Here is a 13,773-nt window from a genome sequence, read left to right as displayed (position 1 = left end):
AGGTGCTAACACTGAACATCTGCTGGGGCCTCTGTTCTCTCCTACCCTCCCTTCCATGTGCTGGGCATTGAAGTATTCTCCATTTTATAGCTTGTGGCAACAAAAGGCCAATTTAGAGAGAAAGCATTGCTGACAGTTTTATCCAAAAACCCCAGATTTTAACTGCTCTCCATCCAGGGCTTTGGTGAAAGGGCACCACGACAAACTGAAGAGATCAACATTGTATGGCAGCTTTGGAAGAAGTTAGCAGCAAAGCACTCCCAGCCCCACTCGAGAGAGACGGACAGACTCTAGCACACATTTATTACTCCATACAACCAGATCGTGAACTGTACAAAAATTAACAGTGCCACCCAGCAAGGCCTTCACAGATGTTTAGAAAACAGATAAACACAGCTCTAAAACATGTTTCTTATGTAATCTAGGTACAACTACTGAAGCACCACCTATTGTGCATACCCCCACATGTGTGGATGATCTCCATACATAAACAGGCATAGCTTGAACAGTGTTGCTGTGACACATGGCTGTGCCATGCTTGTACATTGCTTTCCAAGGAATCTAGGATCCTTACACAAGGGTTTCCAGCACTGGGACATGAACTACTCTCACTTTGAGCAATAAGCTCATCCTTTGGGCCTTGAGGGGCTGCCACTGATGGCTGCCCTTCCTTCCTGGGCTGCTCCTTGCTGCATCCACTGCTGGCTCCCCTGGAGTAAATAACCCAGTCTCCAAGCCCACCTAGATGGGTGTGCCAGTATGACTTGGTAAAGGTGAAAGGGTCAGCACACAAGGACAGCTCCCTTTCCTGAAAGATCTCAGCAGGGAAGAGATGATCTCGGTCTCCTGGGGTGCCTGATCTAGCAGGGCCCAAGTCACGTCAGTAATTCTGGGGCACAACCATCATGTTACATCTACTGCCTGAAAACTTCCACTTTTCTGTTCTGAAGCTGTAAACGATGAATGGACCTGTACAATGAAAACATTTCTGGGGTAGAAACCATGACCTTTAGAGAAAAAGACTGCAGCACCTGAATAATTCCTGCTAAAGGGAATATCCAGTACAGTGTATTTTGCTTAACAGCCAAGAGGGAAGTTTAATGCCTTAAGGTAGAAGGTCCATCAAAGAGCAAAGGACTGACATTTTCATAGCAAGTGCTGTGCTTTCATCAGTAGGAAGGTCACTGCTGCTTGCAATGTGAAACTGAGCAAACTGGAACTTAGACCCTACTAAGCAGCAACTGCTGAATCCCAGCACTGTTACTGGGCAGCTGCGTAGGGTTGTTACTGGCATTTATGTCAACTTCCTTCTACAACTTGGTTTTGTAGATTAAGCTCCTTGGGCAGCAATGGCCTATTTAGTGAGAGACCCCCTAGTGATAATCTAATATTAGCCACAAAAGATTTGTGTAGCTTTACTAATTTCTACTGCAGTCAAACAAACAAACAAAGAACAACTGGCCACCTATAGCTTCATAACACAAAAAAGACAGTCCACAGCAATATTTTCAGAGCTTTCTGTCTATAAAGGTCCAGTTATTCCCTGGGAAGAATTATAGAATCATTAAGGTTGGAAAAGACCTCTCAGATCATCAAATCTGACCATTAACCCAGCACTGACATGTCAAAATGTTCACATGTCCCCAAGTGCCACATCTACACATTTTTTAAACACTTCCAGGGATGGTGATTTTATCACTTCCCTGAGCAAATGAAGTATCTGATTTAAGGTGTTTTGCCTTAGTGGTTAACATGTCATGGCCCAAGAGACCAGTGTGCTGAATTACTGACATTATTGGGAATTTCCGAGGACTAACAAAAAGCAGCAAATAAGGATATATTCCCATTCAATAAGAGGTGCTGTGTATTTCTTTACTCCATCACATCTGTCTGTGCCACTAGGAGTCTCCACAGAGAGCTGAAGGGTTGGATACCTACCAAGCTGCAGGGCAATTCACATCCACCAAGATACTTAAGGCCTAGCTCACAACATCACCAAAAACCTGACAGCTTGCATATATCTCTGTAAATCTGGCTGTTTGACCAGTCCTTCCCATTCCTTCCACAGGAAAACTTCATATGCCAGACTCGCAGGCTGAGTCTGTGAAAAGCTCACACAGTCAATGTGACAGGTATACTCTAGAGAGGATTTCTCATGTTAGACTTTAGAACCCTTCTCATCCCTGCACTTGTATGAGGGAAGGGAAGAAACAGTTAAGAACATAAATGAGATCATAGAGATTATTTTCTAAATATTACTAAACCAGTAATATTTATACATTTTTAAGAAATCTTCACACACACAAAAAAGAAAGAATAAGTATGAACAGTTCTACAACACAAAAAGGTAAAAGTCCCATTGCCTACTAATGCTAGGAAAAAGTTCATATCCAATCAAAAGTGGAAGTTCACAGCCATTTGTTTTAAGGACAGCATTGTGTTTTAAACACAACCTTGATATTAGTGTCTTTATTAAACTCTTAGTACTAAAATAATAATAATAATACTAGTAACAATTACATTTAGATAGCACAAACAAAGCACAGATGATACATAAGCATAAAAGTGCAAGTTATAACCTAAGTCAAAGTGCCTACTGGCCAAACAGGCTTGAACTATGTTCAGAGAACAAGCATAAACCGGACTGAGAACAATCCATGCCTTTTTCTTTCCCCCTCATTCCCATCAGAAGTCATTGCAGGTAACACTGATAACAGTCTGAAGTGACATCAATTCCAAATGGGAGTACATGAGAGGAGAGTCAGGTCCATGTCTTGATGGAAAACTGGTCCTCATTTCCTCTGTAATGCCAATTAATCCACAGGCTTTGCTCTGAATATCCGAGCATAGAGAGAAAGAATAATAACTTGGATGCCACATTCAAGGGAGGCAGAAGCAGCACTTAAGAGCAGGAGGGGTACAGCAAGCCCTTGTCTGTTCCTCTGGAGTCACATCCCCCAGCTGATTTATTGACTCCAGCCATAAAAAATGACTAGGAGGAAGTTAAGTAACACTGCTCTTCATTTGAAAAATAAAAAGACTGCCCTCAGAAGTATGATTTTTCCCTTCCTGTTTGTCTTATTTTTCTACTTCAGAGATAAAATATATTTTACAATATTAGCTCATTATTGTGTTCATTCCCTTTAAAGACAAATAGCTTAAAAGATCCTGTCACCAGAAAGGGGTGGGATGAGGGCAGAGGCAGACCTTTTATTAAACTTTTAAAAAGATTTCTAACTCATTTTGAAAGTGAGAACAACAAAAACCATAAAACTCTAGCAAAGGAAAGCTGTCACTGAGATTAAGCAGATCCAAATTCTGCCATCCATTTTTCATACTTCTCCAGGTCTGCAGCAGAAACAGATTTGGAGATTTTCTTCAGAGCCAGCTCAAAGTCCCCCTTGGTAACCGGCATCTGAAGCTCTTCTTTAGAAAGTGCACGAATCTCTTCTGGAGTTAAGCCATTAATACGTCTTCTCATTGCCATTAAAGATGCATCCCTGGAAATACAGGACAATGCATGGGAGCTAATTGCTAGCAGAATGTGCTGTAAGCTTATGAATTTTGATTGTATACTCTTGCTAGAAACCACTGGCAGGAACACTTAAGACAGCATTTACTTACCATAGAAGATGCAGTTCACATCTTTTGTAGCTTCTATGTTCCCAGATCAGTACATTAATTCAACATAAAGAATGTACTGGCACCAAAATCCATTTAAGCATATGGTAAATGTGCAGAGATAATTAAAACTATAAAACTGAAAACCTTTTACAATGATTAATAGAGATGAAATTTTACAATTTTAAAGCAGAAAAAGGCAGGGTGGGAGACAAACTCAAAGACTTTTTTTTTTTTTAAGTAATCTGGATTTTTACACCACATTCCTTTTAGACTTTAACTTTCTCCCTTCAGCATAGCTCCAAAGGACAGTCAGCAAGGGTTAAGAGTGCAGCCCAGCTTGGCTGCCTGCTTGTCCATAGCACCTGGATGTGTGAAGGGCAGAGCAGGAGGCATCAGACACAGCATCATGTGGCCCTGCAGTGCTGAGGCCATCGGTGCTTGTGGCTCCTCATGCCCTGCCTGCTCTGTGACTCCTCCCCAGCTCAGATCCTGCCAGCCTGGTCCACAGGCTTGAAGAACACTGCTCATTTTCTCACACCATGGCCCACAGGCAGTCTGAAATTACATTTTCTTTTCCCCCAGGTTTTTCCCAGCAAGGAATAACACAAGCCTTAGGGAGAAAGGTAATTTCACTACTACGTGACACACACTGAGTTTTCATATCCATGGAGTGATTTCACATTTTCAGAAAGGCAGCAGGGGGAACAGAAAAAAGATTCCCAAACCATATTCTTACAGGATCAGTTTCTCTTGACAGGATTCTTAAGGGACATAGACTTCGTTCAGATAAGTTTCTTCAAATACCTATCCTTCACCAGAAAAGACTGATGTGTCAAAAATGCAACAAATTGTGGAAACAGGATGGAAATAAGTTAAATACTAATATTATCATCTATATCTCCCTTGCCCCTAGAAGATTCAGGTAGACACCAAGACTCAGCTGCACTGGGGGCTGTCCAAACATGCAGCATATAGAAGTCCCAAAGAAGTGTTCTGTGAAAGGAATTTTTTGGATCATGGAATTCTAGCTCTTAAACTAATGGGATTTAAAAAAAACCTCAACAATCTGCTTTGCACTACATTAACAAATGCAGACAACTACAGTAAATGCAGCCAACTGTAATGTGAGATTTGCTTAGATAACTTATTTTCACTTCAGATCCAAGAAAACCACATCTCACAGAAAGACTCCATGATATTTGGACCACTCCACATGACAGTAATACATGAATACAGTAAATAGATTTGGGCCTCAAACACAACTGTGAGCATGGCTTCAGCTGTAGTGGGTATTGCCTTTTATCATATAATGCAAATTATGACTTCCCAGGCACTTCTATTTGCAAATTAAGGGCAATGAGATACCTGCAAACATTAGTGATGTCAGCACCAGAATAACCTTCAATCTTCTCAGCAATTTCTTCAAGGCTGATATCAGGATCTAGTTCTACTTCCCGAAGGTTAATCTTCAGTAGTTCTGCTCTGCCTTTTGCTAGAACGTAAATATATTTGTTTGAAGACTGGCAAGAGTTACATTAAAAAATATATAAACACAACTTAAATTTTTCAGTGAAAAGTATGAACAAAAGAGTTCAATATAAGAAAAGAAAGGTAACAAGTCAGTGTGCAATCAAATACAGTAAAGTGTTTGGTTAAATGCAGTATATTAAAACAGCATGGTCGAGAGATATTTGTCAGAGTGATCTGTCACTAAAAATGTCTATTATGTCTCAGGTGATAAAGCATTTGGTCACATATTACCCAAGGGCACAAAAGCACAATCCTACAAATTTCTGTTTCTTCTCACATCCCTTTGGATCCACTCCCTATTCAAGGCTTTGACTGCATATTATTCATAGAGTTTCATTATAACTACAATAAGGATTCCATTAAGAGAGCTTCAGACAGCACAAACCCCTTAACAACAAGCTGAACTCTAAGCATATGTTCAAGCAGTTTATTCAGTTGGGACCGAAGAAATCAGCTGAAGCCTGATAGAAAACAGGCACATTAATACAATAAACTTGTATTAATATATTTTCAATAGCAACATCCTGGTATCCCACTTTCCTACCGAGATGCAGTGTGCACACAGTGATAACCAGCTGTGTCAATGAGCACTCATGCAGTCAATTAACCATTTCTCTTGCAGAGGGCATGTGCATATGTGCATTTGGGTACACATGTTAAGCAGCCTAAGCTTGTAAGAGGGAATTCCCATTTGACAGCTTAGGCCTCCGTGTTACTCTGCACAACGGTAGGAAAGAAGAGGATGACTGGTTTCCTGGCTTTCACTGTACAGGAAAAATACGCCAGCTCAGCATCTTTATTTGCCATGTGATCAATTTTTATGACCTATACAAAAGGACAATTGCAACAGAAGTAGCTGTAGGAAAGGCTAAAAGTCTTAAAGAAATGTCCAATAAACTACATCATGCTTTATTCATTGATGTCCCTAATTATTATTTTCACTTTTGGGAAAGAAGAAATACAAAAGAAAATAGAAAGCTTCTCTAGAGCTGCTGGTTTTGTGTGCTTTGCAGAACTGTCAAAAGCACAGAGTTATCCATCACACAACTGGCACTAGCTATAAAATGGGGATTTATTATTTAGAGGGCACAATGTCCACACAAGCATACCTGCAGAGAGTATCCTGCATCAGAGAACATTTTTCTAATTGTTGCTGTGAGGCTAAGCAAGTCTGTGCAGCATTTTGAAAATTTAACACTAAAAAATATATGCTTGCATCAAATTCCACAATATACAGGTGCATATATGCTACCATACCACTTTTTCTGTTAAAATGCCTGACTGTATCAAATCACACAGCACAGTTATAAATGCATCACTCAGACTTGCCCAGAGTAGCACAACATTCTTACTTGCAGAATAGATACAACGCAAACTAAGACTGGAAATAAAATCACATCTCCTATGTTGTCCAGGGTGTAATACACTGTGCTAAAAAACAATCTGGTTTAATTAGAAACAAGAGGAAGAGCTGATAGGATTTTAAACTAATTGGTCATAAAGACAGGCATCCTGTTAGGCACTGTTACTGCCTGTATGCTGCAAAGACAAGCTGTAGAACTGTTAAGTGTCCTTAGACCTGCTAAACTCAATCACAACCACTGTCACCATGGACATGCATCTTGTTATCTTGAGTGCTCATGCAGGGAGATGAGGCATCCACTGTACCAAGAAGAAACAGAGCTATGCAAACTTCAAGTGATGGGAACCTCAAAATTAATAGGACAGGTGAATGACAGCTAGGAAAGACAATACATGCTGAGATGTCTTAGGGCAGGAAAGCAATCAGCCTGCTGCATTCTGAGTGACTGGAAGCACAGTAATAAAGGCAAGCAAGCAGTGATTTGCAATGAACTAAGCCTGTAAGTGAAAATTCATGGATCTACTTCTTTCCATTTGTCTGCAAGGGCATGGAGTGCATTTGCAATATTTGTGAACATGTCCAAAGGCTGCCTTTGATGATCACTCAAGGACTGACTGTTAAACATTTAAAATAATTCCAGACTCATTAAAACTAACTCTCTTTCAAAATATAAGAACCCATCAATGGCTTGCAATGAAATGCCACAACTCTTTGTTTTTCAGCCCCCAAGCAAAGCAGCATTTCTCTTTTTTTCACTCTCTTTAAAAATAAAGCAATCCAGACAAATTATTAACCCCTGAATTACACAAAACAATCAGGATTCCTTACAAGCGCAACAGTCCTGCAGTTATTCTAAAGTCATCTTGTAAAGAGAGGAAAGGAAAATGGTCTTATCAAACACACCTGTGGGCAAAGGTATATAAATCCTCTTCTCCAGTCTCCGTCGGAGAGCTTCGTCAATATCCCAGGGAAAATTTGTAGCAGATAATACCATAACCATCTTGGAAGGGTCATCATTTTCCAGAGCACCACCTACCCCTGCAAGCACAACAGTTCAGAGCAATTTTATTCCAGAGCCCTTATTGATGGAGATGCTTGCTGAGAAACACTGCACAGACAAACACAGCCTGGACAAAGCTAAGCAACAGCTCTCTATGGTCCTGTGTCCCTTTCCAAACTTCTCATAGGTAGGTGTCACAAGACCATCATTATCACAGAGAGGGGGACAGTTCATTATTTTGCTGAGTAAGGGGAAGGCTTTCTTGGACAGTGCTAATAACATAACCCTAATATGTGAGTGTAGCCCTGCTAGTCCCACTGACAGTACTATCCCTTTCGAGTCTGGTCATAGAAGAAATAGGAGTCACTCAGCTTAGCAAGTGAGGACTGCAAAGAGATCAAAAGCTTCCCTATCCTGAGCTTACCACAATGAACCTGCAAATTTGAGAACATTTAAAATAATAGTTTTTATACAGTAGTTTATACAGCAGTTTATGATAGCTGCAATATAAAGGCTGCTATCAAACCTCTACACCATACAATATTCCTCAGATGGTCATGCTTGTTGTGTGCAGCTGCACAAAACAGGTACTACATCTGACTTAAAAGGGTAATATTAGCTGCCATCATAGAATACAGCAAAAGCAGATCTCACAATGGGGTTCCACAGTTGGAGAGTCTAGCAAAGGGCAGAATTTTGTTTAAACTGAATACAAATTGAATACCTGCATTAAACTGCACAAATCTCCATTATCTGCTTCTTGAGGAGTCTGTGTCTCTTTAACATGAGCTTTCAAGTCATCCTAAAAATAGCCGTTTTAGAAAAAATAAAGCAGAAGACCCTTTTCAGTTATCTGTTGTTGAATACTCCAAAACTACACTCATCTCAAGTTGCGCCTCATTTTTCTCTTATGCATAGAGCCAGGTTTTCCAGATGGGTCAAGTTCATACATTCCCACCTGTAAAGAAACAGCATCCCAGCCCCAAAGCCAGATCTAAGCCCTTGTTACCATCCATTTGCACAAGCAGCTCTGACTTGACTCTGCGACTGGCCTCGTGTTCGTCAGACGTGCCTCTGCGGCTGCAGATGGAATCTATCTCGTCAATGAAGATTGTTGTTGGTGCATAAAACCGTGCCTTTATTCAAATGAAAACATCACTATTAAGGCTGTTCAGCAAGCACAGGCCCTCATCAGACCACAACCCAGCCCTGTTGGACATACTGCACACATATCTTCCCTGACTGTCACAAGGAAGGAATTCAAGACCTTGATTTACAAACTGCCACATGCTGAGGTTTCTACACTTTAAATTATGCTCCTTGGATCAGTGTTGGTTTGCTTTCCCTAGCAAATGACTTTGAAAAGGGGAAAAGAAACACTAACACAATAGGATAGTCTTCTTGACACAATAGAGGCAATTTTCATGTCCAGATTTTGGGCTGGTGAAGGTTAAGCATAAAGGACAGAAGGGAGCTCAGCAATCTCAAGAGACTCAGGTTTTAGCTGTGAATGTTGCAGGAGCACAGTGAGGGTCTCAGAGGTATAGCCCACATGGATATGTCCTTCACACACCCTGCATAATGGACTGCACTCACAGCTTTACTGAGAGGCTTGTGACCATCATTCAGAACTAAAACATGTACAGCTTCTAGAATAACTGTTCCAAACCCCTTCCAATTTCAAATCTACTTCATATGGGATTGTTACCCCATAATCAAATAACTGACTTTCTGTTGAGGTCATGACTCTCTATTTAGTCTGGGAAATGCTATCCTAAACATGGGTGATTAACCATTTCCTTCTTAATCCTTAATAACATACCATATGTGGAAACCTAGAAATTACGTTTTTCTAATTGGTTGAGGGGGTGTCAGTTCAATGAACTCCACGCTTCCAGCATGCCACTGAAAGGGCAGGAAACCAAGAAAACTGCCCTTTCTCACCTTAATGAGCCCTAGACCACATCATCGAGGACATACCATTTCAAACAAGAGGCGGACCAGCTTCTCAGACTCGCCTCTGTATTTAGACGTCAGTGTAGAGGAAGACACGTTGAAGAATGTTGTCCCACATTCTGTAGCAACAGCTTTTGCTAGCATTGTTTTGCCAGTGCCAGGAGGACCAACCATCAGCACACCCTGGAAGGTGAGAACAAAGGTAATGAACAACAAATTAAGAAAACTTTGCCATTGGTACTCTACACAACATCTCAATATAAGCCAAGATCTGGATTTAAATTAATAACATAACCATCATCAGTGGAAAACAGAAGATAAGTATCCTGCTTTCGAGGACAGTGTGGAAGTGTTCTGCCATTTCTTCTCACAACTCCACTGGAGTCAGAACCACAAAAGCCAGTACCTGTTGCTTGTACCTAGGAAATGGACAAGAGATTTACAGCCTTGCTCAGAATCAAACAGAGTCTAAACTTGAACTTAGGTCTTTCCCAGCTCACAATGGGCTGCACAGGCAGATGAAGATGGTTAAATTCTTTTTTTGGAACAAAGGCCCCTTCACGAGAAAGTCTCACAGAAACCAAAATACTTTCACAGTACGTTGTGTTTCCTCAGTAGAGAAATTTTCTACAGAAAAACACTTTCCCAAAATATCCTGAAAATATGTATGACTCTGGTTGATGTTTACATTTGCATGAGAGCATTCACTGAATACATCAGTCTGTTTTTTGCTTAATCTCTCAATCTCAATGTTCCTATGACCACACTACTGCATCATAACAATTCCTGGATGAAATATCATCCTCATCATGTTGGATGACTGGACTGTATTATTTTACAGAAAAGCAACTCATGTGGCTAATGTGGACTACTGCTTAGTCCCACAGAAGCCTAATCTGAACTTCAGTGATTATTCAGAAAGTTTTAAACTAGAAACAAATCTTATATCCACGTCATTCAGACTATCTTTCCATCTGTGGTCTCTGAAAGAAAGAAGCACACATGTATGCAGCTCAGCATATTTACTCATGATTACACAATGCTCTCAGAACCCATGTTAAGCTCATATCACTGAGATGGGTTAATCACTCTTGATAATACTACTAAATACAGCCATCTTTATGGGTAGTCTTTCCGACCCTTTCAGCAGCAGCACTGGAGAAGGACAAAACACTGTTCCATGTTCTGCACAGTGTTAGTGTAGGGCCCTGTGATTTTAAGTAAATCAAAGAAAATGTAGTGCTCAAGCAGCTTGGGGTTATTTTTCCCCTCCCAATTGCAAGATCTTATTACATGCTAACAAGAGTTTCCTAAAATTGTACTGTATTGCAAGGGTAATCAAATTAGCTAGTGTTAGAATTGCACATCATAATGTGCTTTGCAATTAATAACTTACATAAAATGCCACAGCAATAAAATATCTGTTAAATGCAAGCCATATAGCAAATTAGATTTCATCTGTTCCTCACAAAAATTTACTTCAAAAAGCACAAAGAATGACATGGAAGAGATCTATAAAAACAAATCAACCGGGAATGCAATTATTCAAAAATGTCCCATTCAAAAGCAATAGCCGCTCTGTATTCCATTTTCCATTAACTCTTAATACCTTTATTGCCATTTAATACTTAGCTAATGCAAGCTCAACATACATTCATCGGTAAATTAAATCAGAAATGTTCAAATGCCATTTCTACAGCTAACAGTCCAAAGTCACTCCTCAGGCTGCTCAAGGTTTTCTAAGCTCTAGAGCAGCAAGCATAAAAAGTAAATGGACTCTCTTTTCTCCCTGTGAACACTCAGACATTCTGATTTGAGATGCTGCACAGTTATACTGATATTACAACAATATTGCACATACAGCCCTGGAGTGACTGGGTGAAAATTACTCAGACTGTAATATGCAGGTCAGAGATGACTTACTGTTCTCTCTGAGCTTCAAATGTGTTCATTTAATATCTTTTTAAAAAGCTTCACCTCAATTCAAATCGCATTCAAAGCATGCGTTTGATAAACTGTGTTTACCACATGACCTGGTGATACAGGGAAGTAATGACATTTTGGGATATTGGTTCAATTTTCCATTATTCTGGAAGGACAAATCCTGGCTTCAGGTACACATGCTGTACCCTGCCAAAATTGTAGCCCATCCATCACTTTGCACCTCCTGCTAAGTATTACAGGAAGCGTTACACTGCACGTGATACTGGTGGCATTATATATGTGCATAACACAGGTGCAAAGCAGCCACACCAGGTGTAAAGCCAGGGAAAAAGTAAGCTCTCTGGGGATAGAGACAATAGAAATATCAGTTACAAAAAAAAAAAAAAAGAACTTGAGTTCGCAGCAAAACAAGACGTGCATGGCTGCAAACAGAAACACATAGGATCAAGTTGCTCTTTCTGCAAACTAGGAGGCTGCCACTTACTATTTAAAATCCTTGACAAATACAAAGACTTCTTTATTCTTCCTCTAAGGCTCTGTTAATCCAAAGTATTCCAATAAGAAGCTGAAATGCACCGCAGGGAGTAAGTGTTTTGATGAAATCACTGCAGGGTTACTTCTTGTTGTTGTAACAATCACTAGCAGAGCAGTGGGAAGCACAGTGAGCAACCAGGCTTTCTTGGCACAAAACATTTCAGAGAAACAGAAAGAGCAAACCCATGGACACTCAGAAACCCGTGGCTGCAACTACACAGCACCTGTGTTGAATCAGGGAAGACAGCTGGCTCCTTCAGACAAGGCACAGTTCTCTGAATACAAGCACAAACTGTGAGGGCTGTCTTGGGAATTGTTCTCAGGGGAGTCTGAGCATCCAAAACCAGCTTCGGCTGCCTTTTTCCCTGAATTATTGTCCTGAATTCCTAGGCTCAACAAATGCCTGCTGCTACACTGATTACTGCAAGACATAGCCTTCCCTTCAATACTTTTCATCCTTATAGCACAGTCAGAGGTCAACAGTAGGGAAAATACATGCTGTTCTGTGTGAAAAATAAATTCATGAGAGTTACAGCTTCACAAGTCACCAGGGAAAAGGCTAACAATGAAGACTCTTCATAGCCTTGTCAGAAATCAATTTGCATTTCAGACTGAAGAGAGGAAATAATCCTAGGATCTTTTCCATGTCAACAACCACCTGGTTTTCAGAGGTGACACTGCTCAGTAGAAAAAGGTAGTCTCATGCAAAGAGATGGAGACTGTAACTCTTTAAAGGACCTGTTGTTCTTTTATCCACTGCCACAACACTTGGAGACAAGGTCAGTGACATTTTTCACATTTCCTGCAGTATGCTGAGATACCTGTCTTAAAGACAGATGGTCACTACATCCTCTGTGCATGCCAACAGGTGAAAAAAAAGCAGAGCAGATCTTTACTCCATTAGAAGATTTTGAACATTAGACAGATGGGGCCCCCATAGTCTATAACAAGAGTATGGATCAACTGCCTCTAAGCCCAGAAGAAAGAGATTCAGCTGTTCAAAATACGCTAAAATATACTACACATGTAACTCACAACATCTAGGCTCTGTCCAAGATGATAGCTCAGTTAACTCTAAGGTTGACCACAAGGCCAGTGGTACTGACCACAAGCACTCTAACTCCAAAGGCCTGATAGCCTGGGGCTAGGCTGGCACTGACTGTATGTTTGGGCTCCCTCCCTGCAACTCACTAAAACCTCTGTGAGCAGCTCTCAAGCAGCAATCTCCCAGCTCCTGCTGGGTCTGACCTAAGTATAAGAGCCAGGGAAGCACAAGGACTAATCAGGAAAAGGCAGAACAAGTGTTAGTAGAGCAAGATCTGACCCACGCTGCTAAACCAGCACACTAAACAGGAAACTACTCCTTGTACACAGCATTCCCTACACACGCTACTTCCTTCCACACTCAGAATAACAGAAAATTTGCAACAGTCTCTTTTCCCCAGTAATGCTTCTCAGTAACCAAAAAGGCTTTGTGTTGTGACTACGTATTCCCCAAACAAGCATCAATCCATTCCACATCAGAAGCAAAATAACACTGTTTACAGAAATGCTTGCCAAACTCCTCCCTCCTCTTCCTTCTTAGCTCTAAGCAAGGCCCAGATTGGCCCCACTTCTGGTCAATCAGTCTAGTTCAGTCCTATATCCTTCCTGATGCCCTGCTTGCAACTCCTTCTCCTACTCTGAATTTCTCACTCCAGCTGCAACTAGGCCCAGCTGCAAATGTGACTGCAAAGCTGAGTCACCAGACTGGCCCCTCTTTGTTTGCTTCCTTGTACCATGCACGCTGCAGTTTGCAGTCTGAGTGAGAGGTAGTTGAAAC

At 40.8% G+C, this 13,773-nt stretch overlaps 1 protein-coding gene across 1 annotated transcript in view; it reads right to left on the bottom strand.

The window, feature by feature from the left end:
- Positions 1-286: 286 nt before the first annotated feature.
- Positions 287-13,773, bottom strand: part of KATNAL1 (katanin catalytic subunit A1 like 1) — a 38,799-nt gene continuing 25,312 nt past the window's right edge. Inside the window, exons 7-11 of the mRNA XM_021541965.2 lie at positions 9,498-9,656; positions 8,527-8,653; positions 7,421-7,555; positions 4,990-5,116; positions 287-3,500 (exon numbers count right to left, since the gene is read on the bottom strand). Coding sequence (XP_021397640.1) covers positions 3,302-3,500; positions 4,990-5,116; positions 7,421-7,555; positions 8,527-8,653; positions 9,498-9,656 — 747 coding nt within the window. The 3' untranslated portion in view covers positions 287-3,301. The remainder of the gene's footprint in view (positions 3,501-4,989; positions 5,117-7,420; positions 7,556-8,526; positions 8,654-9,497; positions 9,657-13,773) is intronic.

This window comes from Lonchura striata, chromosome 2 (assembly GCF_046129695.1).
Source record: "Lonchura striata isolate bLonStr1 chromosome 2, bLonStr1.mat, whole genome shotgun sequence".
Lineage (NCBI taxonomy): Eukaryota > Metazoa > Chordata > Aves > Passeriformes > Estrildidae > Lonchura > Lonchura striata.
The sequence above is the reverse complement of the archived record's forward strand: the minus strand, read 5'-3'. Positions and strand labels throughout refer to the sequence as shown.